The following is a 26,743-nucleotide window of genomic DNA, read 5'->3' on the forward strand; positions in this document are numbered from 1 at the left end:
TTGGTAAGCTAAGATGCTGCAGTGTGTGTGATTGTAAATGGTGTTGCAATGCATTTTGAATATGGTTTCAGTGATATAATTTATTGATTCAGTGTTTGGTTTAGATTTAAACTTTACATACATTGTATTCTCTTTTATGTAAAATTCTAACTGAAAGTAGTGAAAAGCATACATTTATGAGTATTTTTGTACACAAAAAAACATTTTCAAATATGCTTATGCCCAACTAGAGAATGATAGACATAAAAATGCTGACGCCCTTTTTTCAACATTTTGTTATCTGTATTAAGCATACAGTTGATGTCCTGTGTGTTTTGGCATCATACACACAGATAAACAGTTTCTTAGCCCCAAAGCAACCTCATTACACATAATGTAAGATTTTAGTATTTATTACACAGTCCAATTACAGAAACTTGAACAGAACATATGCATGTGACATTACTGTCCACAAAAAATGTAGTATGGAACATACTTTCACATAAGTGATCTGTCTTTATTATATCTATGTTCTCTTTTTCTCATCTGAGCTGGTTTTAACTCAAAAAAACTCAATTTATTCACTAAATATGCATTTCATTACATACCTTCATAATTTGCTTGTGTGGTTTGTTTCATTTCAATTTGTTTACTACATAGCATACTGGTTGAAACCTAATGGTCACTACAGTGCATTTAGCTACTGATAGTTTCTCCAAAAAAAGCGCATTTTACTTGAGAGTACAAATATTTGTGGATTATTATAGTATTCCTATGTGTTTTAAGTCTTTATAACATATTTTTATATAACATTTACTCATGTATTTCCCGTTTATTTACATACGTTTCCACGCACGCTCCGCCCCTAGACTTGGTGAAGGAAGGATTCCGTTAAATTAACCAATGAAAAAATCCCGTAGCCAGTCACCGTAAAACACAGACCAATCAGAACGCCTTATAGGCGTATCTTCCTTATTACGCGTCTTCGACGTCATGTGTATGATCGTCCAATCGGATTCCTCGTGGCGTAGACACCGCCAAGCTCAGTTTTACAGACCCAGAGAGGGAGCAGTTTCTACTGTCTGCGCTCCTATTCATTCAACGATAGACAGTGAAGGCAGACGCCAGAACGCGAATGCAATCGACAGTAAGTGAGACATGGGGTTTTTAGTCTACAGTTACACCTTTTACAAATATTTTTACCATCTATTATTGTGTAATCTATCATAAATCAACGTTTTTGTACCTGAGTTTGTAAATGAAGATTATCGGGCAAATGTTTTAAGTATGTTTGCTAGAAGACTAGGCAGCAACTTTACTGTAAATCTGCATTCTATTATAGATCTACAAACCATTATGGTTTTGCCTGTTAGCATTTCTCTAAATCAGTTATCATTTATGTTAAAAATTGAAAGTGATTCTCTCAAATGGCTTGAGTTAGCTAGCTAGCTAACCTATGTCAAAAGCTACTGTCAGTGTTGTAATGGTAAATAGTTCGGAATCTTTATATGTTGACAAATTCACTAACGTTACCTTAAAGATATATATTGCATGTAGCTTGTAATGGTTGATTTAATGTACAATCCAGATGAGTTATTTTAAATCTGTTAAGATGACCTCGTTTTGAGTGGAAGTTAGCTTATCAGCTCGCCTGGCTGCTGTAAAGGCTCTATAATTATTTTTTCAAGAGATTCCCTAAAATACTTCTGCAAAACGAAAAGGTTTTTGTTAATTATACACAACGGTGAGTAGTTTATTTATTAGACAATGACAAGTTTAGCTGTTGAATAGGACCTGTCAGTTTAGCTAACAAGCTAGTAAAGCATAACTGCATGGCTTTGCTTTAGCTTCCATGTAAAATGGCTGCCAGGCATTAAACCAAAACCATTTCTGGCTGTTAAATTAGTTTTAACCAGTTAGTTATCGTTCATTTACCTCAGTTGTGTGATTTTTCAGTCACCCAAAGACGTGAAATGGCCGATGATTCTGTTACCCTTCAGTAGAAGTGTTATGACAGTCAACAGTGAGGCTATGTATAATGTCTCTTTTCATATGTTGTATTAAGGTTTACTTTATCTAAGTTTACGTGCAGTAACTTTTAATGAAAGATATGGATCATTTTATTCCCCGTATGAAGCCAAATGGGAACATTTTACGACCATCAGCAGCTGCCATGCATTATTATGTGCATGCTTATAACATCCGCATCCATTTTGGGCTTTATGCATGTGCCATGATCTTATAATCAAACAGATCCTAAGTGCATGGTCATTGCAAAAGCATCATGATCAAGGATAGCACATGGGTTTTAATCTTTAATATTATTTGATTAATCTTTGTTTCCTGTTTGAGAGATGGGGCTTAGACCTCCTCTTCCTCTGTCCTCTTGCTAACTGGCTATGCCAACAAAAACAGCACCTAAGAAGGCAAAGGGTTTCAACACTGCAAGTTGAGAGGAAAGTTTACATACTTCATTTTCAGGTGATCATTTAAGTCCGATCCGTTCGCAAAACGATGCGAGTACGTGCACGAGACTTCATGTGGTCGCAAATAAGCGGGACGGTCACATTTTGATCACATTTACCACAGGGTTTCGATGCAAAACGTGTTTGAAAGGCAGCTAGCTAACTGAGCTAACACGCTTTATACTAGTACATATGGCTACGGTTTGTTGCATTATTTTTTAAACAAAAAATATACACTAATAATGAAGTAATAAAGTCGTCTCGATATTTTCGTTCCGCTTCAAGTGTTTACATGCTTTTATTCAGCTATAGGAATTGTTCAAGTAGTGTATGTGTAAAGGCCGTTGCTTTTGCAAAAAAAGTTGCTTAAAATAACACAAACTGTTGCATATCGATTATTGTTAGGCGATTGGATGCTGTTTTTGAATGCACGAGTGGGATATATCATTTTAAAGAGATGTAAAGATAGGACTCTTTGTCTGGTAATGTAAGCTGGTTGACTACTGGAAGCAAATCGGCGGGCCTCGTTTTCATCAACCATGGCTGTTTTTTTAAAACCCAGTAAGCTGCCAACCAAGACATCATTTTGGAGCATCAGGCGAATAGTAAATGTTTATAAGTCAAACAAGCCAAAATGTTGGCTATGTTTAGCTAAAATATTTTTTTTCTCTTGATAAAGCATATGTCTGTGGTACAGTTATAAACATTTGTCATTTTCGATGGTGCTTGGTCTTGCTTATGGGTTTTTAGTGAAAGGCATATGGGTAAACCTGATGCATACATTAGAGAAGAGGTGACCATCCAGAGCTGATCATATATAAAGAAACCACTTGTTTCAAATTTAATCCAGTTGTGCATCCTGTGAAAGTGTACTGTGACCTGTGTTGGATGTTGCATGCGAATTCGTTCCTTTTTAGTCACAAGATTTTTGTTGTAACCTTAGTTACAGTCCTCAAATAACTTCGCCTCTTGTGTCACTGCCAAACCAGTTTTTATTTCTGTTGCAGAGACATTTTGTTGTGGAAATTTGGCTCAGGTTTTTCAGCTAGACCAAGCATCTAGTCCTCAGCCCCAGGGATCATGGCCAAAGATGTGAGTATTGTTATATTAAGTGTAATGAAAATCGAGTGCAAGTCAATGAGTTAATGGTCGAGTTTTTCCACAGGCTGGTCTGATTGAAGCCAATGGGGAGCTGAAGGTTTTCATTGATCAGAACTTGAGCCCTGGCAAAGGTACGAGAAGTTTCTGAACTGTGAGACAAAAATAAGTGTGTGATGTTGTCACACTGGTTTAACACATTATAAGAGAAATCTGCAAGGTTCCTGCCGTCATTGCAAATGTGCTGCTTTGACAGCTGTATTTATGATGCTACGTGGTCAAAGATGTTAGGTCTTAAAGTGATGCTTTATGTAACGCAGACACCTGCTTGAACTTATACAGCAGTGGATTATCTCTGAATTTTGTGAACATATCACCTCTGCAGGTGTGCTGTCTTTAGTAACAGTGCATCCACAGACAATGGCAGTGGGAAAACAGCTGTTGCCGAAAACACTGGGCCCTTCCAACGTGAACATCACACCACATATGGTAAGATTTGAACAGGCGGTGATCATGTTGAGTTTGGTCAGGTTAATGTCTCACACTAAATTTAGGGATGTGGCAAATGTTCTTCATTCGAAACTATTCAGTAAAAGTAAAATGCTTTTACGCTGCTGACATGTTTACTGCTTTTATAAAGCATGTCATCAAAAACGTCATTGTTCAGTAAAATAATAAAATTTCTGCAGAATAGTTTTGGTTGCCGAACATTCAATGCATTCCCAGTTAAGTTGTAACACTTACGTTAACACAGCCAACACCGTTATTGATTTTTGTGTGCAGGCTTTGCAACCAACTATCAACCTTGTTTCTGTATTTATATAGACATTGCAAAGAATGTTGTTTTTCCTTACTCTAGCGAATACTCAACAAACTTTTTTTAATGCCCGCAGCACAAATCATTTGACAGAATCAGTGGAATGTAAAAAAAAAACACTGTCCTGAAAGAGTACTACTTGAATTACAATCTGGCAGTGTGTAATAGATCTGAAACTAAAGAAATACTAATTTAGCCACATGCAAATTTAGTTCCAAGTTTTATTTCTGTAGTGCTTTTCACAATTGGCATTGCATTTTCACAATTTCATGAATTGTTGCAAAGCAGCTTTTTAGTAAATACCTATTAGTAAAGATGGGAGAGACATAAAAAAGACCAAAAATGATTAAAATATTTAAAGAGAGAGAGAGAATGCAGTCTTTATATCGTATATGTATATTACCAATACTGACTGTGAAAATAAATTAGATCATTACATTCATAGTGCTATGTAATTAAGCAATTATGTGTATTATATCATAAGATGTAATAAGTGTGATAAGATTTTTACTAAAAAGAAAAAAACAAACAGATATTAATCCCCAATAGTCCTAAAAATGTGATCCTGCCTGTAAAAATCCAGGTAAAGTGTTTTTTGTGATTTCATGTTTTTTTTTTTTACATACAATCGGCCTACATGATCATTCTGTGAAAATATAATCTTGATATCTTTAATATTGTCTGAGTAAGGTCATGTCATAGATTGAAATCAATAACTGAAATAAAAAAATTCATGGTCCAAATCTCAAAATTAGATTGTAAGACTTTAGTCTGGATTTCACAGACAGGATCACACATAGTGAAAATCTGACACCAGGGATTGTTTTTAATTTAAGGTCAGAAACCAGCTTTTCAAAGCGAGTTGTAAATGAATTTAACTCCTTGGGTAAACAGGAATGGCTGGCTTCTTCAACTGTCACTTGCTGTTTACCCATCTGTATACTCATGGATGCCATATGTCAGTGATACAAGAATGTGAAATAACCAGCTTAAAAATCAAACGTTACCATAATATTATTAACCATTTCTGTACCCAGTATTATTTATTTATCTAAACCTGATCATGTCTTTTGTTTTAGATCATTAGCACACCTCAAAGGCCCAGTGGCTCCAATGTGATCCTAATGAACAGCCCGCACACACCCAGCTCTCAGTTTATCACTCAGAGTCAACCATCAGAAGCCTCTCCATGGTCTTCAGGGTAAGCTTAAATTCAGAGGGATAGTTATATTACAGACTATAATAACACATTTAGTTTTACTCATAGGCTTTTGACTAAAATGCAATTTAGTTTTAGTCATATTTTAGTAATTTGAATTGTTTTTAGTTTTTGTCTAGTTTTAGTCAACTAAATGCCATGAGATTTTAGTTGACTAAAATTAAATGGGTTTAAATGTAATTTAGTGTCTTTGTGTACTTGAATGTTCCATGCTGACAAATATGTAACTGTTGTTATATCCCCCAAAAACAACAATAACCTTAATATTTCAGAAAAGTTTTACAGTCCAGTAGGTTGTATTCAGGTTGACAGACAGGGGACACTGGACTATGAATAACAGTATTAGTTTATTCAAATCATTAAAGCTTTCGTGGCCAATGAGGGAAAGAATTCAGTGAACGAGAAATATGAGGTAATGCATATTTAAACACAAAGTTGTTCATTTGAAAGATTCATTTAATTAAATTCAACTATTTATATAGCCCTTTTCACAATTGGTAATTGTTTCAAAGCAGCTTTACATTAATAGAAGCAGAGAAATAAACACAGAAAAATCGACAGACAACATAAGTAGCAAAATACAGCGGCTTTGGATAAACGTTACAAGCGAGCGTGTTAATAATGTATCGTATACAAGAGGGTGCTAAGCCAATTTACAGGTACAGGTATACAAAATGGCCAATTTATGTAATGTAGTGAATTCACATGTTCCCCAGTTTGAATAGGATATCATTTTTATATGTCTTTATTTAATTATCCTATATTATTGTATTAATACACTAGAAACATGTAAGATGATTTTTGCATTTACATAAAATGAAGAGAACTGCAATTAAAACCAGTTTTTTTTTCTTAACATCTCACTGTTCCTGTTACCTAAGCATAGAATAATTAAAAGTCACTTTAATAGTCCAAGGCATTAGAACCGAAACCAAATCGAAAACCGTGGACAAGAACCGAAATATGTATTGAACCGTGAACTAAGTGTATTGTTGCATCACTAGTACAGACTAACTATTGCGAGATAAGTACATTTACTAGACAAATTATGTTAATGCTTTGTTAAACAAAAAAGTCTAAAGTTGTGTTTGACTGTGTCTAATTCACGGACATCAGTTGGCAAATCATTCCACACCTTAGGTAGGAAAAGGATCTACCACCTTTAGACACTTGATATTGTAGGGATAGTTAAGAGACCAGAATTTTGTGACCGCAGTGTACGTGATGGATTGTATTCTGATAGTAATTCTCTTAAGATACGAGGGTGCTAGGCCATTTAAGGCTTTGTAGGTGATTAATAGTATTTTAAATTATATGTGATATTTGACTGGTAGTCAGTGTAAAGATGACAGAATCTGATGCAGACAGCATATGGCGTATTTTCGAGATATTTCTAAGATGAAATAATGCTGTGGCTGTGCAGCAGACGTTGGAGATATGACTATCAAAGGATAAATTGCTGTCGAACACCACATCTAAGTTCTTTACCGTTCTTAAAAACACATGTAGTACCTAACACCACTATCTTACATTAAGTGCACTACATTTCTTCACTCATGCATCCCTCTTTATAGTACATAGCATACTTGATTAAATGTGTGGACAGTGAAACACTTAATATCTTCATGTGAATCATTCTTATAATGTACCATCTTACTTGGGCAATAAGTAAAGGGCATTGCTGGTTTATTTTCGGCTTAAATCAAGTTATGTGCCAGCTCAGGTTAGCTGATAAAGTAGCATAACCCTAACTTGACATCAAAATACAGTGAGACCACTCTTCTCCATATGCTTTTTATTCGCTCTCGCAATACTTTGATTTCATCTGATCGACCTGCGTAGCGCCGCATAAAGTCCCTCATTTTGTGTGTGTGTGTGTGCCTAACCTCCAAACCAGTGACCACACAGAGATTTTATCCCTTGCTCACTAGTGCTGTGTTCAAAATATCGATACGACAATACATCGTCACGAACTCCTGACGATGTGCGCATGGATAGCACCTTCTCTATCGATTCGAATGCACTTTTGAAGGTAGCTCGACGAATCGCAGTTGATCCCTGATCTGTATGGAAAGAATGCATGTGACCCCATGTATGTAGAGTAATGGGTAGAGGGGTATACTTGACTTTCCGTGTCATTCTCCCGCGCGCACGCGTCTGCACGCCTTGCATAAACGCGCCATGTACTCTCTCTCTCTCTCTCTCTTTCTTTTCCCCTCTCAATCAGTTCAGTATGAAAGCGCAGATATCTAAAGCTAAACTGCTGCAAAGGGGCGAGTCATGAAGTTATAGTAGCGTTGCTCAAAAAAGACTAAGCAATCCATAATAAAGCGATTGTGCGCATTTTAAAATCAATATAGCGCAGGCTGCTTTACCTGCTCTCTTATAATATAGTCACGCATTTGGGAAGAAACACGAAAATAGCTGCAGGTAAAAAAAGCATGTGTCTAGTTAGGGGAAGAGATATAGAGCTACTTAAGCTAACTAGCTGTCACATTAATAATCTGATTTCTATAGAGAAATAGTATTTATTCTGAATGCATGTTTATACATATATTCATAAATATAAAATAATAATATGAGAGAAGAAGAATGCTTAGAGTAATGCTACGTACACACCAAATGCGGGGCATTGCGTTACTCGCTCTAGATTACTCGCAGGATTTATCTTCGTGTCATGCTAATTTTTCGCTTGAGTTGAATATTTTCAACTCGGGCAAAGACACGTTTGAGGCGAATAGCACGTGTTTTCGCGGTAAACGCGACGGCCATATTGCGTCATTCGCATCGCCCCACGCGAGGACGTGTCTGATCGCGTTTTTGCATTAACTTTGTATGTAATCTACTTGCGCAAATCATTGAACTCGCGTCTGTTGTAAATCCACAGTAAGGCACTATCTTTGTAAAACTGCTTTGAAACAACATCAGTTAAGTACTGTAGCTCTAAGATTTTATGTCTTCCTATGAGTTCCCCCAAAAATAATAAATGAATGTCAAAATCACGACTGTTACAACACTTATTCAATCTTCAATGTACAATAAACAGATAATAATAATAATAATAATGTTACTCAATTCTAAACAAAATTGTTAATCAAAATTATCTTGTATCGTGATGTGTATTGCATCGTTGCATTGTATCGGGATACATATCGTATCGGGAAATTGTTGGCGATACACAGCCCTATCACTCACTGACACTTTCGTCTAGTTTATATTCGTTGATGAAAATGTCAATAGATTTTTGTCATAGTTGTCGTCATCATGGATTCGTTTTTATTTAGTTATCATCTAATTCTCTTTAGTGAAAAACATAATTAACGAAACTATGATGGAAATTATTTGTCAATAAAATTAACACTGGTGTAACCAGGTGCTTTTTCTGTGTCTTTAAATGCTTTGGGTTTTTCTACCAGAACCTCAGAATTAAATGATAAAATATTGTGGGGCATTATAAATTTACACACAAAAAAAATCGTGTTTTTGGACATTTGGTACACTCACTGTACCAGACTGTCACTTTTAATACTTTGTTAGGAAGGCGCCTGCACAACAGCAGCAATGCATGTGTTGTATTAATTTGAATACAAGCATATTAATGTATTTATTTGCATTTGGTCTTTGCTATCTTCAGGAAGAGGGGTAAGAAGGGGGAGAAGAACGGTAAAGGACTCAGACATTTCTCCATGAAGGTTTGCGAGAAGGTCCAGAGGAAGGGGGTCACGACTTACAATGAGGTTGCTGATGAGCTTGTGGCCGAGTTCAGTTCTGGTGATAATCATATTTCCCCGAATGATTCGGTAAGCTATTGATTCAGACCTTTCTAGTTCGTGCAGAACATGATGCTTTAGTTTTCATGTTTGTCCATTTTTAGCATGTCTATGACCAAAAGAACATTCGACGGCGTGTGTACGATGCACTAAATGTGCTGATGGCCATGAACATTATCTCCAAAGAGAAAAAGGAGATAAAGTGGATTGGCCTGCCCACAAATTCTGCTCAGGAGTGTCAGAACCTTGAGGTGGGTGGTCTGCACCTGTGTTTGGTTTGGAGGCGTCCTTTCAGACCAGTCGTTTTAATGCATGTTCTTTTCTTAAGGTGGAGAGGCAAAGACGTTTGGAGAGAATCAAACAAAAACAGTCACAACTCCAAGAGCTCATTTTACAGGTAGGCCTTTTATTTATTATTATATATATATTTTATGATCCTGCATTTGAAAAAGCTATTGAAATTTAATGCGTTCTTTTAATTGCAGCAAATTGCCTTCAAGAACCTTGTACAGCGAAACCGCCAAAGAGAACAACAGACGAAAAGGCCCCCACCTGCCAACTCGGTCATCCACCTGCCATTTATCATTGTCAACACCAGCAAGAAAACAGTCATTGACTGCAGCATCTCCAATGACAAGTACGAGCAAAAGTCAAACCATGACAGGAACCAATCACTTGCTGTAGACTTGTGTATGAAGTATAGTCAGCACGCACCTCACTCCACACCAGCTTTCTGATTACCTGTCCTCTGTTTTTCTGGTCAGGTTTGAGTACCTCTTTAACTTCGACAGCATGTTTGAGATTCACGATGATGTTGAGGTATTGAAGCGCATGGGCATGGCCTGTGGTCTTGAGGATGGCAAGTGCTCTGCAGAGGACCTGAAGACTGCCAGGAGCTTGGTGCCCAAAGCACTAGAACCCTATGTCACGGGTTAGTGCCACCTTGCTTATAAAATACAGAGATACTACAATGATAATCCAAATGCTAGCAATTATTACAGCATATAGGACACTATTTGCCCCTGGACCACAAAACCACTTTATTTGGAAAATTTGCACCCTCTGCCAAATATTGTCCTATAGATCAACACGCCATACATTAATCGAAAGCTTATTTATTTAGCTTTCAGATTATGTATAAATCTCAAATAAAAAAAGACCCTTAGGGGTTGTGTACACCAAAACTTTTAAACGCGGCTGAAAACACCTGGAGGACTCCGAATGTCAACTGTTTTTCAGCTGTTCACCAGCTTTCTTCAGCTGAGCGCTTTGGTAGCTGTGATACTTCAGCTGTGAACCAGTTGGTTGTTGTGATAATTGTCCCGCCCCTCCTCCATTGTGATTGGATGGTCGTGTGAGAACTGACATTGACGAGCGGAGCTTTTCACCCAAAGTTGAATATTTTTTCAAAACATGCCAGTTTTCAGCGCGAAAGAAAACCGCTAGCCTGCTGGCTTTTTTGAAAAACACTTAGCTTCCATTAAACACAATTGGAAACAATTGAAAACATGCGCTGGCTGGGGCCAATAAAAGCTTTAGTGTGCATGCCCCCTAATGGTTTTGTGGTCCATGGTCACATATACTACTATTCTGTGATATAGAAACCCCTTAGCATGCCTCAAAAAGGCTTTAAAAAAAATGCCTAAAAAACACAAATTGGACCTGCTGTGTTGATTGTATCTTAAAACGGTTTACATGATTCAAATCACAAGAATTTCAGCTTTCCAAATATATGTGACATCTTTAGCTTTATGTTTTTGAGTTCTATTTGATGAAGATTTCTGTCAAATAATGTAGTGTCCCTCTCACGGTAAACTTTTTTAAAGGGTTAAACATTATTTGTTTGCACGCAGAAATGGCACAGGGACCCATCAGTAATGTCTACATGACAGGGTCATCATCGACTAATGGAGGTCGCTATCATGTCGGGAGGTGAGTTACTTTCTGTTATGCATTTATTGCACATTAACACATTTGGCACACTTCTCCAAAGTGACTTATAGTGCCTTTAAGCTATCCATGCATTACTTTTATCACTATGTGTATTCCCTGGAAATCAAAACCATAATGTTTTTGTTGCAAGCGCAGTTCTACCAATTGAGCTACATGATCAGTATGCACATTTGGGCTGAGAAAGTGGGGAAAAAGTGAGTGCACCTGCACAAAATACCAACAACTGTCCAATGTCAGACTATTTGTTGGGGATGTCAAGGTGTACAAAAATATGAAATCTGGCTATTCAATTACAAATTATTTATTTATTTTCTTCAAAACTAGACTGTCTGCAAGCATGAGGAAAAATTTAACAAAAAAGTAATAGTTTGAAAAGGTGTGAGAGTGACTAATGGCGCTTTTCCATTGGTCGCGTCAGCTTACTTTTGGGGGGTTGTCCACTGGGTGCAGTACGTAGTACCCAATACTTTTTTTAGTACCACCTAGGTCAGGGCTCCAAGCGACTTGAGCTGATACCAAAACGTAATGTGAAAACACTAGATCACTGATTGGTCTGAAAGAATCACCACTACCAGCGTCGTCGCTATAATGTAAAAGATTATCTTTACCTTTATGCATCTTGAGTAAACCTGTTGTCATCTGTGGTTTGCTAACTTTAGCGATAAAATTCATCCACAGGTTGAGAATCAGGAACACCATAATTGTTTTTTCCAGACTTGCAGTTTGTGGCGGCACATTCGCATATATGCTTAAATGCAACTTAAATGAGGCTCAGGGGAGCATGTCAACTGACGCCACGGGTGTTTGTACAAAAACTGTCATGTGAGACAGAGGTAGTGAATAACGCGATGTGCAAACATCTATTTGTGGTGGTCAGTTTTAATTTTGTGTTGGACTGAGAAATAAATTATTATGTATGGGAATGTACAACGATGCTCTCACTTGTATGATGTCACAGCAGTAGGTGGGACAAATTTAATGACACGCCTATAATCCCTCCCACTTTGAAGTATTAACTAAAATTGATGGAAAAGCTAACCAAGTCAAAGTGAGGTGAGCTGACCTGACCCAAACCGTGGGGTCCTATGCAATGGAAAAAAACGCCATAAATGACAGTTTTATCACTTTTTGGGGAGCACTATCCCTAAAAATGACCCCATGCTGGGTTGTTGTTATGCAACTATGAGGTATAATAACCCAGCAGTTGGGTTAAAACAATCCAGCATTGTGTCAATTTAAACCCAGTGGTGTGTTCTGTCCAATATTGACCCATTATGGGTCAATAATAACCCAGCCATTTTTAGAGTGCAGATTTGTTTTAAATGAAAGCGCTCACTGTCTATTGGTTATATATAATATAATATAATGCCATATATAATATTATATAAAATGGTTATAACTTATATATAATATATTATACAACAGTTCTTTCTGGTTCTCGAATCTGATTGGCTAAGAGGCGTGCAATATTCTACTGATAACGGCACAGTAACCGCTTCACCTTACGTATCATTCCGCCACCTAGTGAATGGAGGTCCTCTAAACAGGCTCATCTCTGAATGGAAAGACTGCCCACACACACGGACACACACAAACGCGCTGTTTTGAATCACTCTCCGTGTGTCTCATTAGTTCACTAGCTCGTGAATCGGTGTGTGAATCTCAATCGGAAGTTATTATTCCGTCAAAGATCAGCGCTCTTGGATGCTACGTTAAACTTAATGGGAGTAATGTCTTGTCACATCGTGTGGACGATTAACACTTGGAAAGAGGAATGTAAACTATTTTTTTCTGGAGCAATATCTCTTATCAGAACGCGAAAACACAGTGGAACTGCATTTAAGCACCGCAGCTTTTAAATGTGGACATTGATCATTTATTTTATCGTGACCTGACTATTAAAACATGTTATGAGATATCGCCACTGATATATTTATAAGCAGCATGCAAAAACATCTCTCTGACACTTATAAAAAAACGTTTTATATAGTACTGACAAGAACAAAGTTTAATAATAATCGAGTGCTCGTATCGCGTTAAGCGTAAATGGGAACGCAATAGTAACATTATACAAGTATAGTTTTATTCACTTTTACCTCGCGCCAAAACAATAACAACACAAAATACACTAAATATGAATAAAAAAACAAGTAATAGTTTGATCATGACACCAAATACTGCTGATTTGATCTCATTTTTGACCATCAAAAACAAACAAGGTCGACATGAGAGCCAGGGAATCCCTGTCAGAGATGTAGCCCAGAGAGCACGGTGGTCAGTGGGGCGAGTGAACACTGACGTCCGCTCATGCTTTGGTTCTCATACGTACCGAATCTCACTAAGCAAATGTTCAAACAGGCGCTATCTTTACTAATCGACTGTAGATTTAAATATAATACATATACATTCTCGACTGAACTAATCTTAAAACTACACTTTGTAACCAAGAAACGGTAATATAAAGAAACGGCTTTTCCGTCCATTGAGTTGTTATGAGATTCAAAGCAGCTGAAAGTGTTACCTGTCATTCTGGCCACCCTCAAATCCGTGGTGGAAGAAGTAGTTCTCAAACAAAGAGGCTTTTAAAATAACTCCGTTGTTGTTTTCTAGTTTTCTAGTTCTTTTTTCAAACGTGTGCCGTCAAACTGTTGTATAAAAGCAATATCGCTCTCGGAGTCGTGTGATATAGCTCTATATCATCACGGCTGTGATTGCCTACGGCCTCGTGCCTCTGGCCTAATCACAGCCGTGATGATATAGAGCTATATCACACTCCTACTCGAGCGATATTGCTTAAATATAATGCCATATATGGGCATTTTGGACATGCAATAAAAATGATCTGTGGGGTATTTTCAGCTAAAACTTCAGACACATTAGAGTAAAAATAAGCATAATATGTGCTCTTTAACTAGGCTTAATTGTGTTCAATGGAAGCCTGTTTTTCCTTTTCAACGTTTATTTTACTGCTTTTTTCTGGTAGTGATATTGGAGCAGATGCCACAATGGCCTCTAGTTCTAATGACTCCCACTACAGCGGCTCTCGCGTCGAGACCCCCGTCTCTTACATGGGGGAGGATGACGACGACGATGACGAGTTTGACGAAGACGACGATGATTAAACCCGCCCCTCATTCGCCTGTCCATCGTGCACAAGTTCTTCCAGCTGCCATGTCCGAGGATCGATCAACCACACTGTCCTTTTCGCTCTTCTGCAACTCAGTTTATTTCACTCTTTACATGAGAAGGGCATTGAAGAACACAGGCTTTAAAGGGATGAGTTGTTTTCATCCCCTTCTTTCTGAGCTCAGGACGGGCACATCATTGGCTGTGTGCTTTGCCTGCTAGGAATTCTAGTTTTTAGCCGAAGGACTTTGCTAAAGAGGCGTTGCTGTTCCTGTTGCGACGCCTCCTGTCGGATGTTATCCGTGTGTGACGCTCCGAAACCTTCCCTCCTCCCGCGTACAGCCATGGAAAACCCTGTTGGAAAGTGTTGTGTGATATCTGTGTGAAATAGTTCTCTTCTTCTTTTGAATGATCATTTTGTTTTTGAATGTGCTGGCTTGCATTTGCATTCTGATGGTTCGGGATTGGTGTCTGCTTGGCAGACTGACGACTCGAAGAACTTACCAAGCCGGCTGCTATTTTTTGCCCCATTGAGGGCAGGTCTTTGGATGTGTGGACTCTTTCGTATGCTAACCTGATGATTTTTTGTAGAATCTCCTCTTATGTGTGTTTGGCTCCCTCTTTTTGGAGGACTCTGAGAAGTCAGTCTTTTTCTTTGTTTGTTTTCTGAGCTTCATAAGCCAACCTGTCTTCGGGACACCAGAGGACAACTTCAGTACCTACGAGCAGTTATAGGAAAAATGCAACAAATCTTCTGAATTTGTGTCTAGTGTCCTTCCTGTGTCAGTTATATCTTGGAGCGTGTAAGATTATTGTTCTATATTAAAAAGATATGGGCTTTAGGTCTCTGGTTTTCCCTTTCAGAATTTCCTTTAAAAACTGAATCCTTGTACTGACTCCTCAGAGTAATTTTTCTGTAATCTAATATAAGTTTCAAATTTAAATATATAGAATGTTTTAAGAACTCGATCTCGATGTGTTTATTTGCGACACTAATGTAATACTACTAATTTCATTAAACTTTATTTTATATATTTGCCTTGTGTCTGACTAGGTTTATATTTGGACAGTTAACCAGCATTAAAACCGTTTTTTCCAGTTTGCTTTTAATTGACCTGCTGACATATGTGTCCCTGGTCCACAAAACCAGTCATAAGTTGCACAGGTATTCTAGCAATAGTCAACAATACATTTTATGGGTCAAAATTATAGTTTTTTATGCCAAAAATCTTTAGGATATTAAAGGGCACCTATTTCATTGCAAAAAACCTGTTATTTCGTTTATTTGGTATAATACAATGTGTTTGTGTGGTTTATGGTTAAAAAACGCATTGTTTTTCACATACGTACATTTTTGTAGCTCCAGATTTCACTCTCTTCCTGAAACGCATGGATATGAAAAGCTCTGTGTCTCTGATTGGCCAGCTAATCCGTATGTTGTGATTGGCCTGAATACCTCTGACGTCAGCCGGAAACATGACGCTCCTTACCATGTTTAAAAGATTCGATTGCTAACAGGAGTTAAATTACAGGCTGTGAGTCCGAAGCGGAAGAAATTATGATAATGTCGGTCTTGTCTACATTACCAATCCCAGGAAGTAAACTGTTGCCTACAATCCGGGTGTTTGTTTTATTTTAAGGAAAGAGATTTACTTTGGAGTAAATGGAGACGATAAGTCGCGTCATTGTTTACTTTGGGGTTTGTACCTTTTGCATATTGTTAACATCTACTTATACACACTTAACCACCAAAAGAAGTTTTAAAATGTGAATCGGACAATAGATGCTCTTTAAAGGTGCAGTGTGTAAATTTTTGTGGCATCTAGTGGTGAGGTTGCGCATTGCAACCAACGGCTTAGTCCACTGCTCACTCCTTGGCTTTACAACGCATAGAGAAGCTACGTTAGCCGCCACCGGACAAACATGCCATTGTTGGAGACAACAAAGTTTGTCCGTTAAAGCAACACCAAAGAGGTTTTTTTACCTTAAAATAACGTTTCCAAAAAAGTTTCAGTGGTTCATCTATACAAAACAGGGTGAATGGCACTTTCACATTAGCTTTGCAGCCCTCTATCGGCCAAAACCGCACTAAAGAAGTTTCCAACCGTCGGGTAGCGGTCCTGTAGTTCGAGTGAAAACTACAAAAACTTGCTTTACGGCAGACCTACAATCCAATCAGAGCCAGCTATGCTGCAGTATTTACGACAGTGGTAATGAACAATTACGCTTCTAACCTGTAGGGGGAGCAAAGAGCCAGAGTTCTTTAGTGTTGCTTTAAGGGCTTCTGTAGAAACATGGTGACACAAAAATGGTGACTTCCATGTAAGGGGACCCTCTGTGTATGTAGATAAAAACATCTCATTCTAAGGTAATAAAAACATAATGGTTCATAATGAAAGGTCTTTATACACCCCTGATCATATAGTTTTGTATATTATTTTGCATTTCTGTCAAGAGATCCTTTTAAAAATTACACACTGCACCTTTAAGTAAAGATCATGTTCCATGAAGATATTTTATACATTTCCTACTATAAATGTATATAAAAATGTATTAACCATTGGTAATATGTGTTGCTAAGGACTTAATTTGGACAACTTTAAAGACGATTTTCTCAATATTTAAATACTTTGCACCCTCAGATTCCTGATTTTCAAATAGTATCTCAGCCAATGTCTTATCCAAACAAACCTTATAACTGGATTTGTGGTACAGAGTCACACATTTCTTATTGAATTAGGACATTTGTGTTGGACGTGGGATTTTTAACAACATTTAAAAACATTTAAAAATTTTAAATATACAAAGTTTAAAATATACAAAGTTTTCAACCTTTTGAAAAACCTTTATCAAGTCACATATTTATTGCGTTTTTTTTTTGCATTGCTTTAAAGCAGCTTTATAAAACTGGGAACACACGCTTTCCCTTTTCCATGGAAATGGCCCTTGAAAGAAGCAAATAATTATTTAAGCAGGAGATTTTTAACCTAAATCACTGCAGCCAGATGCAATAAAAAGTCACATCAAATAAGTATTAATAAACTAAAGTTTATTTAAAATGCTGAAAAGCTTATTTGGTAGTGTGCACAGTCATAAGCATTTCAATAGTTTACTTCAGGATTTCGGCTCTCATTTCTGCATTATTCCAATGTAAATCGTGTAAACAAGCCGCCTTACTTCCTGAATGGCCTCTCCCATGGGCTTGTCTGTTTTGGCTGTTTAGACTAGCCTAATGTATACATAATATTTGCAGTTGCTTTCTTTATCATTTGAATTTGTTTTATTTCCTTTTATGAATGCAGTGGTTTAGGCTAAAAAAACTTGAGCATCTTACATAAACCATGTTGCAAGAAGTTATTTAATAAAAAGAAGAAAGTATGTATGATACTTACATAAGATTTAAAATCAAACATGCAAGTAATGTTTAATAAATAAATAGACTTAAATTACATGGATTTTTAAAGTTATCAAACACAAAAATACATAGGAATCATGGTTATTGTACATTTGGTATCTTCTTTAGTAAAAGTGATAAAGCTCAACAGTTGTCTTCATTGATTGTAATTTTGCATCCCAGCCCACAGGTGGAGCATCGTCACTTCAGTGTTGCTGGGATCTTAAATGGGATTTTAAATGGATAGTTCACCCAAAAATTAAAACTGTTATCATTTACTCACTTTCATGTTGTTACAAACCTGTATTCATTTCTTTTTTTCTGATGAACACAACGATATTTTGAGGAATATATCAGAGGCTCTGTTGACTTCCATAGTATTCTGTTTTTTCTACTATGGAAGTCAATGGAGCCTTTGATTAGTTCGGTTACAAACATTCCTCAAAATATCTTCCTTTGTGTTCAGCCGAGCAAATACATTTATACAGGTTTGTAGCAAAATGAGAGTGACGAAATGCCTACAGAATGTTCATTTTGGGTGAACTGCCCCTTTAAATTCTCTCTGTTTTAGGTTCTCTCTTTCTCGCTTGATTTTGTTCACTTCTTTGCTGTGGCCTGGTAGATCCTGACCTCCTCCTGTGGGATGTCTTCCAGCAATGTGGTGTCAAATGCATTTTTGAAGTTTTCAGTGAAGCACAGGTCAGACTGAAATCGTACCTATATTGCAAATGAAACATGGACAGCCAAGTCTTTAAAGGGATAGTTACCAAAAATGAAAATTCTGTTGTTCTAAACCTGTATGAATTTCTTTTTTCCGATAAACACAAAAGATGATATTTATGTTAATTGATGTTAAGCACATAGTTGACGGTACCCATTGAATTCCATCGTATTTGTTTTTCCTACTATGGAAGTCAATGGTTAGCTGTATACCATAATTTATCAAAATATCTTCTTTTGTGTTCATTAGAAAAAAATACATTCATACAGGTTTATAACAACATGAGGATGATAATTAAAAATAATTGTAATTTTTATTTTTGCATGAACTATTCCTTTAATACTATACCAGGCATCTGTTTAGAAACACCTTATTACTATCTCCTATTTGATTTCAATTAGAATAATATTAAAAGTCATCATAGGCCAATTGAAAGAATGGGAAATAAGTTATCTTTCACACACACAAACACTTTTTTTTATAATTTCTAAAATTTTAGTTTTTCATAGAAATTCCTTTGCAGGCTCAATTTACATTTTGTCTATTCAGATATTTACATCTAAAGGGTCTAAATTCATAGAAGCATGTCCAAGCTTTTGACTTATAGTTTATGTGACTATACAGAGGCTATGGCAGCTCTCATAAAACTAGTATGTTAGCTAAAAATATAAGTTAATTGAAATAACATGACCGACACGTGGTCGTATCCATTTACAGAGGGAAGCATGTGTGATTTATATTGTGCTATATATCACTTCAGGGTGTGCTGTACTCCTATAGACACCGAGTCTGACCTTATTCGCCCACAGCAGGGTGGTGCCAGGCTTGCAGAAGTGTTGCAAGGTGATAAGTAGATCTTCCAGATAGTCGTGATGATAGACCACGTCTGCACACATCACGTAGTCGTAATGGTAGACAGAGCTGGGAAAATGACGTGAAACGTCCCGACCCCATTTCAGTGGTGACACCTGAGGTGTGTACCTGCAACGTCCCCGTGTGTTACGGGAAAGATTGAAGTTTAGGTTGCTCAGGACATCGGGGAGATCTGTGGCCGTGACCCAGGCACCTTTGTGTAACAAAGGATGGATGAAACTTTATAAATGTTAGTGAGGTTAAAACTGGTCAAATACATCATTAAAGGGATAGTTTACCCAAAAATGAAAATTCTGTCATCGTTTACTTATCCTCATGTTGTTTTAAACCTGTATGAATTTCTTTTTTATGATGAACACAAAAGCTATTTTGAGAAATGGTAAACACAGAGCATATAGTGTCCATTGACTTCCATAGTAGGAATAAAAACTATGAAGGCATTTAATGTGTACCGTCAACTGTGTGCTTTCCATCATTTATCAAAACATTTTCTTCTTCATTTATCACAATACTTCCAAAATATTTTTTCCTACTATGTAAATTAATGGACACTATGGGCCTCATTTATAAAAAGCTGCGTAGAAACCCTCCTACTTTATATCTTACGATCATTTATCAAAAATGCGTACGTGTGATTCATAAACCGAACGTACGCACAGAAAACGCACGTACCCCTTTCAAATCTAGAAATGGCAAATTAACTTGAACTTCTGCGCGCAGAGGAGCAGTTTCAGATCTCCGCTTTTAAACGATGCGTAATTAATGTCAGACATATAAAAAAGCGCTTGTCAAGGTTTAAACACAATTTCAAACAGCAAGAATGGCTTATTTTCCAAAAACCTGCAGCAATCAGACAAGCAAAAGTGCGTACGTCTGCTCAGACCCTGACGTGGCGCTAAGCACTTTTCCACGTCAAAGACGGTTTTTATAAATATAGACTTTGCCGTGGATTTTTGCCTACGCACACTTTACGATCAAATCTGTGCGTACGCACGCTTTATAAATGAGGCCCTATATGCGTGTGTTTACCATCATTTCTCAAAATATCTTTTGTGTTCATCAGAAAAAAGAAATTCATACAGTTTTAAAACAACATGAGGATGAGTAAATGATGACAGAATTTTCATTTTTGGGTGAACTATCCCTTTAAAGGTCAATAATAAAATCAACATATTTTTCATATCTTACCTAGTAAAGTTGCTACAATGGACACCAAGCCTGTTCCCGCTCCAAGTTCAAGCACCGCCTTATCCATCAGGTCAACCTGTTCCCGGTTCTTCTCCAAGTACCGGCAAAGAGCCACAGCCTGCGCACACGTGCAAACACATGAAATCAGTACGTAAGCCAAAGAAGCTCCCTTTCTCAAACATACTTGTACAAAAGCCAACAAGATTTCTTACGCCTGGCCAGATGACGGCACCAAAAGAGTCAAGTGATTCTCGGATGCTGATCTCCTGCCCAGTGAAGAAAAAGGTCTCGTTCCCAGGAGAATAGAAGATGCTGGGCTCCCAAGCGTATCGCCTGTCCGGTGTCTCTTTCTCCATATCTTCATTCTCCATGTCCTCTGAAAATTAAACATCAGCCAGTAAAACAGCAATGATAATGCAATTTGTTGAACACCTGCATGAATGTAAATCTTTACCTGAATACATCTGGGTTTAAAAAAAGCATTGAAAATCAGGATTTAATCCCAGAAATAACCTTTTAAGATGTTAAAAAAACAATATAACAAAATGAAAGAAAAATATTTAGGATTGGGTTACACTTTATAATAAGGGTCCATGAATCATAATGAATTGAGACCTAGATTACTTAACCCTCAAGTGGTCCTTGTTTCCTGTTGGTCCTTGTTCCCGATTATGATTATTTTCAATAATACAAATAATATATATTTTTGTGTTTACATTTCATCTATACAATAAAGCTGTGTTTTGAGAGATTTGAAGTACTTTTGTTACCACAAAAGTTAGCTTGCATGTGAAATATAGATTTTTTATGAAAAAAAAATCACTTAGATGATTATCTAAATTTAATTTAAATTGTTTCTCCATATTGATCTAGGTGTTAGGTGTAGAATTCCACCTTTTGCTGGTTAGAGATAAACCTAAAGGAATTACTGTTTTAGGGTGTTTTCACATATACACTGTTTAGGTCGGCCCAAATGACGTGTCGCTCCGAGTACGGTGTGTTTGGGTCAGTGTGAACACAACAGCCGCACTCGGGTGCGCACTAAACGGCCGCTCCGAGACCGCTCTAAACAGGTGGTCTCGGAGCGGCTGTTGCCGAACTCTGGGGCGACCCACCTGTGGTGTGAACACTGCCGGACCTCGGACCGAACCAAATACAGGAAGTTCTCCACATGTTTGAGCCACTGGGCTTCCGTTGTGACGTGAGCCGGGTGTTATATTGTGGGTTAACAACAAACAAGCCAATCTGGTCCGTTGCAGAGAGATTCGCTGTCTCCTTTACGTTTGAGCTGATGATTTTATAAATGCATAGCTGTCCTCCACACACAAATAGTGACATTACGGGCTTTTTAGCAAACGGCTCCATGAGAAAGGCTTTAATAGAACAGCTACGCAATTTTGCAAAGAAACTTCGCAAAGACGTGCATCGTTTATCTCCACATCTTGATAGCTGCGCTCTCCCTGTCAGGCTGGTTGTCGTGGAAACGTGGGGGTGGTCATGAGACGGTAAGAGCTGTCAGAGACCAATGACAGCGCTGACCGTTGTCACGTGGCGTACGGTGCGGCATTTCGAGTAAAGTAAAAAATATATATATGTGAACACAGACCGCACTAACTGAAAAATGATACAATGTATTTTGGTGCGCTCCGATTTATGCTGAAAAATGTATTGATTTTGTTTTTGACAAATTGAATTTTTTTTTTCATTTCCCATTCATTTTCAATTGGGGTCACATTTACCCCAAAGACCAGATTGATAAAAAAATTACATACCTTCAGAACATCCGAATCAAGCCCATTTTTTTTTGTTACGTTTAGATAGATAATGTAGGAAAAGTCACAAAATTGTATTTCTCTGAGATGAAGGAAACCACTTTTTTTTTTTAACAAAATGTGTACTTAATGATGACTCTTCATTATGATTAGTGCATGCCTGAACTCATCACTAGTTCATAGTAAGAATTAATTTAGTTATTAGTTCATCATGATTTATGACCCTTATTATAGTGTTACCCAGGATTGTGTACCAAAACCGAACCCAATGAAGTGTAATATACCCCTATGTAGGGTTGTTTTAACCCATTGTTGGCTCAAATGCACTGTAAAAAGTAAAAGTTGGATTAACAAAAATAAAATACTCTAATTGGCAACACCTTAGATTTTTTTCTTTACTTAAATTTTTTAAGTGACAAATGTGCCAATTTAAGTAATTTTGTAAAAGTTTTTACTTTAAATGTTTCATTTAAAGTGAGAACATTTAAGTTGAAAAAAATATTTTTAATTGGTCTACCATTTGAAGTATTTTATTTTAAGTAGATCCACCTTTCACTTTTTTCAGTGTGTAAACATTTTCTAATAGCTGGGTTTGTCATTTTCTGACCCAGCTGGGTTGAAAATAACCTTGCATTTTAAGAGTGTACTCTTACCTTCTTCTGTGATGTTTACTGGTGGTTTCACACAGTCTGGCTGCTTCATCATGAGTCCATTTTGCTGCATATGTTGACCTGGCTGTCCTATATCCATCATGAAAGTCCAGAAATCTCGGAGCAGCTAAACAACTGTCATGTTGAAAAATTCAGATGTTCATTCTTTAAAAAAATGTTCCCTTTTCAGAATAATGCTTTGACAAAGCGTTTGTTTACTCCCTTCTGTAATCTAAAGTTTTCTTTCCTTATTTCTCATGCTTTTTTATTTTAGTCCTTGCAAGCTTAACATACACTGAGCCAGTTACAGTAAAAAACAACAGCAATATAAATCCCAAAACATTTCCACACACACATAAACACAAAAACAAACCTGAGGCTTGACAGTCAACATCCTCAGGGCAATTTGAAATTTATAAAGCGGCAGCATCTTTCTGCCCCACCCATAGAACCACTGAGCTAAACTTGCATAACAGAGAGAGAAAAAGAGAGAGAGAGACTGTTGCATTTGTGACTTTGTTAAAGCACCGGCAAATCCACTTAATTCCACAGCTCTGTGTAAAATCCTGTCCTCTGACATTGTTGATCCCTCTTGCTAGTTCTGCTGTTTATGAATTTGTGACTGTGCATGCAAGAGGACAAGATGGCCATATGTGTTTTGGTTTGTGCATATATTAAACCGTCCACACGTATCACATGTAGCGTTGAATTCGGACCTCCATGGAGGCATATCCCTTTACAGTACATTGAGCCTGGGCAGATATACTAAAGTCAGTGTGTGCCAGTAATGAAAAAGTTATGTGGGCACTTTGGAAGCTAAAACTGGGGTCCAATAACAGCTCCCCTCTCTGAATTCGGAGAGCTGTTTCTCTCCTCTATAAACACAGATGGTAAATGAAAGCCTGGAGGCTTTTCAAAGCCAGTTTTTACTGTTTGGAGAAAGATGACCTAACAGTCAGATGGAATTGGACATTAGAGATAATCTGAGACCGAACTATGGCAGTGAAACATGTTGATGTTGAACATACTAAAGCAATGAGCAATGTGTGTTACAAACTTATATAACTGTGTTGAAATCACTAATGGATTGCCTGTTATTGCTTGCTGCTTTTAAAAGTGATATCAATTGCAAGTGTTAGATGTATTAATATTAATAATTCTTTCAAGTAACTAAGTTGCTGAGGTGTATGACTTTCAAGCAATATAGCAATTTGGCCCTCCAATTATAAGTTTTGATTATCGTTTAAGAAACTTCCATCCATACCAACCCAGTATCACGCTAAAGCGTGTAATAGACACGCTGGTCCACTAGAGGATGCGTGTCAATGTCACGCTTTGCCTCCTCTAGGCGTGAAAATGACACGCATTTATAAGGATGATAACCAATAGGGGGCGATAATTTCTTATTGCCAACAACTTCAACAAGAGAAGCGACGCAGTGTATGCGTTCTCTGGAGCTCTGGAGCTCCATGGGTAAGGCTTTCTTGGAAATTTGGTGATTAATGTTACTAAAATTGAGTAAATCCTGTGTTTATGTTAAGTCTTTGTTGCAACGTTAGCAATATAATATCACCGCTAAGGCAACAGACAAGTCAGTGCACGCGTTTGGTCAGAATCCAATTGGCTCATATTTAGGACATAATTGTTTGTTCAGGTGCGGTCATTTAAGAAATCCTAAAGTTGGTGCAGCATAACATTTAATTTGCGTGTGTGGACTATGGAGTTATCTATAGTGGTTTTTACGTTACTAAGGTCAGAAACATTATTGGATGACTGTTTGATAATCAGCTAATGTATTAATCACAGAAAGCTGCAGTGACTGCATTATATTATGTTGCTAAACAGTTGTTCTAGCGTTTTTAAACCAGTAGTTTTATTAATTTCGCGCGGAATACAGTTCATGAAATAAGCTCTAAATGAAAAAAATAACCGTTTTAAGTGAATAATTGTGTTCATTGTAAATCTGCTCATCTAAACATACAAGGCGGAACCAATCGATCACAGAGAGCGATCGCTGCTGACACCGTCAGCAGCACTTACATTCAGATTACAATAATATTTCACATTATTACATTCAGATTACCATAATATTTCACATTATAAGTGTTTTTATATCAAATAAATGCAGCCTTGGTGAGCAGAATAGATTTATTTAATTATTTAATATTATTTATATAATAAGGCTAGTTTGTGCAGTTACATTTATGTCAATTGAGCGTTAGAAGGGATTAAAATTGATTGTGTTATGTTCTGTAATTGTTGTTAATAAATCTGTCAGAAGAAAGTGTGTAAAAGTTTGACTACAGTAACCATATCTAACCAAGCTTCATGTACCAAGATAATTATTTCAATTATTTCTCATCAGATCAACTGTTCATTTATGCAGTTTATGCTTTATTTATAGGTAGCATAACTGTTACCTTTTTGTTTACAGTTCTGCATATATAATATGACAAACCTAGGAGACTTTGCTGTAAGAGAATTAATCATGTTTTTGTTTTCTTTTCTCAGGTCCGGTCAGGACCCACCACCCTTCCCTGTTAACATCACCCACAGTTTATACTTATTCTTAGAAAACCAACGGCTCTTTTAAGAGCCATTTCAATAGACCCTTTTACAGCCCACGTGATCAAATAGCCTGCGTGTGCATTTTGGCAACGGAAGTGATGTTATTTCCCAGTGGTTCTAACGTGTAAGCAACTCAGAAAGTTTATTAAAACGATTTCCCCACATCAAAACGTCTGGTTGTAGCATTTGGTTGCACTAATATAATATATGTTTAGTATTTGGCCATCTTCTAACGTCTTCTATCCACTCCACTATAGTACACGGATTTGGTAACTGTGTAGAAGATAAGTCAACTTTTTAAACTAACTTTCTCTGTCTGTGTTGCTTCACTGCTGATTCTTGCCGTGCTTCCGTTGCCAAACTGCGTGCGCATACGTTGCCACGTCATCATTGTGTACAAACAGTAAAAGGGTCACTCACTCACTCACTCTTTCGCAAGCTTCTCTGTTTTCAAGTATTGTAATTTTATTCATTTTACTCTCTCTCTCACTGTCCAAAACACTTATCCTATGCCTCTTTGTCTGACCAATGTAGTATTGTTGAAATGGCTGCTGAGCAAGACAGAGGGAGAGCAAAGGGTGTTATTTTCATATCAGACATGCTTCTTGCTCAAATCAAGGTGAGTATATTTGTTGAGATTGTGTTCTTGCAGTATTGTGATAATTCTAAAGTGTGCGATTTAGAGTGCAATAATTGTGTGAACTGCCCAAGAGTTAACTGTATTTCAGTATTACCATACAAGGCACAATTTCTTTTATGCAAGGCAGAGGAACCCAAGGGCAAAGCAACAGCCATTAAAGGGAGTACATTTAATGTCCGATAGGTGGAGAAAATGCTGAAGGACGTCCACTACTAAAAAGCAGCAGAAGTGAAGAGATACAAAGCTTCAGCTACAGGTATCCATGTTCTACCAGATTATTTGTGATTTGTCAGCCTCATTTTTTCTAAGCTATATTACTGTGCCCATTGTTAATGCTTTCTCACAAATTATTGAACTTCTGTTTTCAGTCTGTTTATTGCCTACAGTGAGACCTCCACATTTCTGCACTTGTGATCATGCAAACATCCAGTGTAGAGCACTTCACCTGCCCGGCATGTACACCCAACAATGCTTGCTCTTTGTGCAGATGGCAACAGAAAAACCTACAGA

The 26,743-nt window shown here is 37.3% G+C and overlaps 2 protein-coding genes across 4 annotated transcripts; one reads left to right on the plus strand and one right to left on the minus strand.

Annotated features, from left to right (window-relative positions):
- Positions 1 to 971: 971 nt before the first annotated feature.
- Positions 972 to 15,461, plus strand: tfdp1a (transcription factor Dp-1, a). Of its 3 annotated transcripts, none has more exons than XM_055215861.2 (12): positions 972 to 1,126; positions 3,452 to 3,536; positions 3,610 to 3,676; positions 3,928 to 4,031; positions 5,439 to 5,560; positions 9,213 to 9,378; positions 9,453 to 9,599; positions 9,677 to 9,745; positions 9,834 to 9,985; positions 10,113 to 10,279; positions 11,202 to 11,280; positions 14,285 to 15,461. In XM_055215861.2, the coding sequence occupies exons 2-12, from the start codon at positions 3,525 to 3,527 to the stop codon at positions 14,421 to 14,423; spliced, it is 1,224 nt and encodes a 407-aa protein (XP_055071836.1). In that variant the 5' UTR covers positions 972 to 1,126; positions 3,452 to 3,524; the 3' UTR covers positions 14,424 to 15,461. The 3 variants fall into 3 exon arrangements, with proteins under 3 accessions (XP_055071836.1, XP_055071837.1, XP_055071838.1); XM_055215862.2 differs by lacking the exon at positions 972 to 1,126 and adding an exon at positions 2,318 to 2,460; XM_055215863.2 differs by lacking the exon at positions 972 to 1,126 and adding an exon at positions 2,627 to 2,645.
- Positions 15,462 to 18,159: 2,698 nt separating this feature from the next.
- Positions 18,160 to 23,642, minus strand: mettl21cb (methyltransferase 21C, AARS1 lysine b). Its single transcript, XM_073855290.1, has 6 exons — positions 23,399 to 23,642; positions 23,029 to 23,160; positions 20,816 to 20,979; positions 20,604 to 20,721; positions 19,337 to 19,608; positions 18,160 to 18,538 (listed from the first exon to the last, which is right to left on the minus strand). The coding sequence occupies exons 2-6, from the start codon at positions 23,126 to 23,128 to the stop codon at positions 18,419 to 18,421; spliced, it is 774 nt and encodes a 257-aa protein (XP_073711391.1). The 5' UTR covers positions 23,129 to 23,160; positions 23,399 to 23,642; the 3' UTR covers positions 18,160 to 18,418.
- Between the last annotated feature and the right edge of the window lie 3,101 nt (positions 23,643 to 26,743).

This window comes from Misgurnus anguillicaudatus, chromosome 17 (assembly GCF_027580225.2).
Source record: "Misgurnus anguillicaudatus chromosome 17, ASM2758022v2, whole genome shotgun sequence".
Classification (NCBI taxonomy): domain Eukaryota; kingdom Metazoa; phylum Chordata; class Actinopteri; order Cypriniformes; family Cobitidae; genus Misgurnus; species Misgurnus anguillicaudatus.

Bases quoted from the DNA above. Each gene is read 5' to 3' on its own strand.
- mettl21cb (XM_073855290.1), bottom strand. From the start codon at position 23,128: ATGATGGATATAGGACAGCCAGGTCAACATATGCAGCAAAATGGACTC. The intron at 20,722-20,815 runs GTAAGAAATCTT...ACGTGTGCGCAG, and splicing joins GTGCCGTCATCTGGCCAGGC to GCTGTGGCTCTTTGCCGGTA. The intron at 18,539-19,336 runs GTCAGACTCGGT...TTTGCAATATAG, and splicing joins CCCTGCTGTGGGCGAATAAG to GTACGATTTCAGTCTGACCT.
- tfdp1a (XM_055215861.2), top strand. The intron at 3,677-3,927 runs GTACGAGAAGTT...TCACCTCTGCAG, and splicing joins GAACTTGAGCCCTGGCAAAG to GTGTGCTGTCTTTAGTAACA. The intron at 9,746-9,833 runs GTAGGCCTTTTA...TTTTAATTGCAG, and splicing joins TCCAAGAGCTCATTTTACAG to CAAATTGCCTTCAAGAACCT.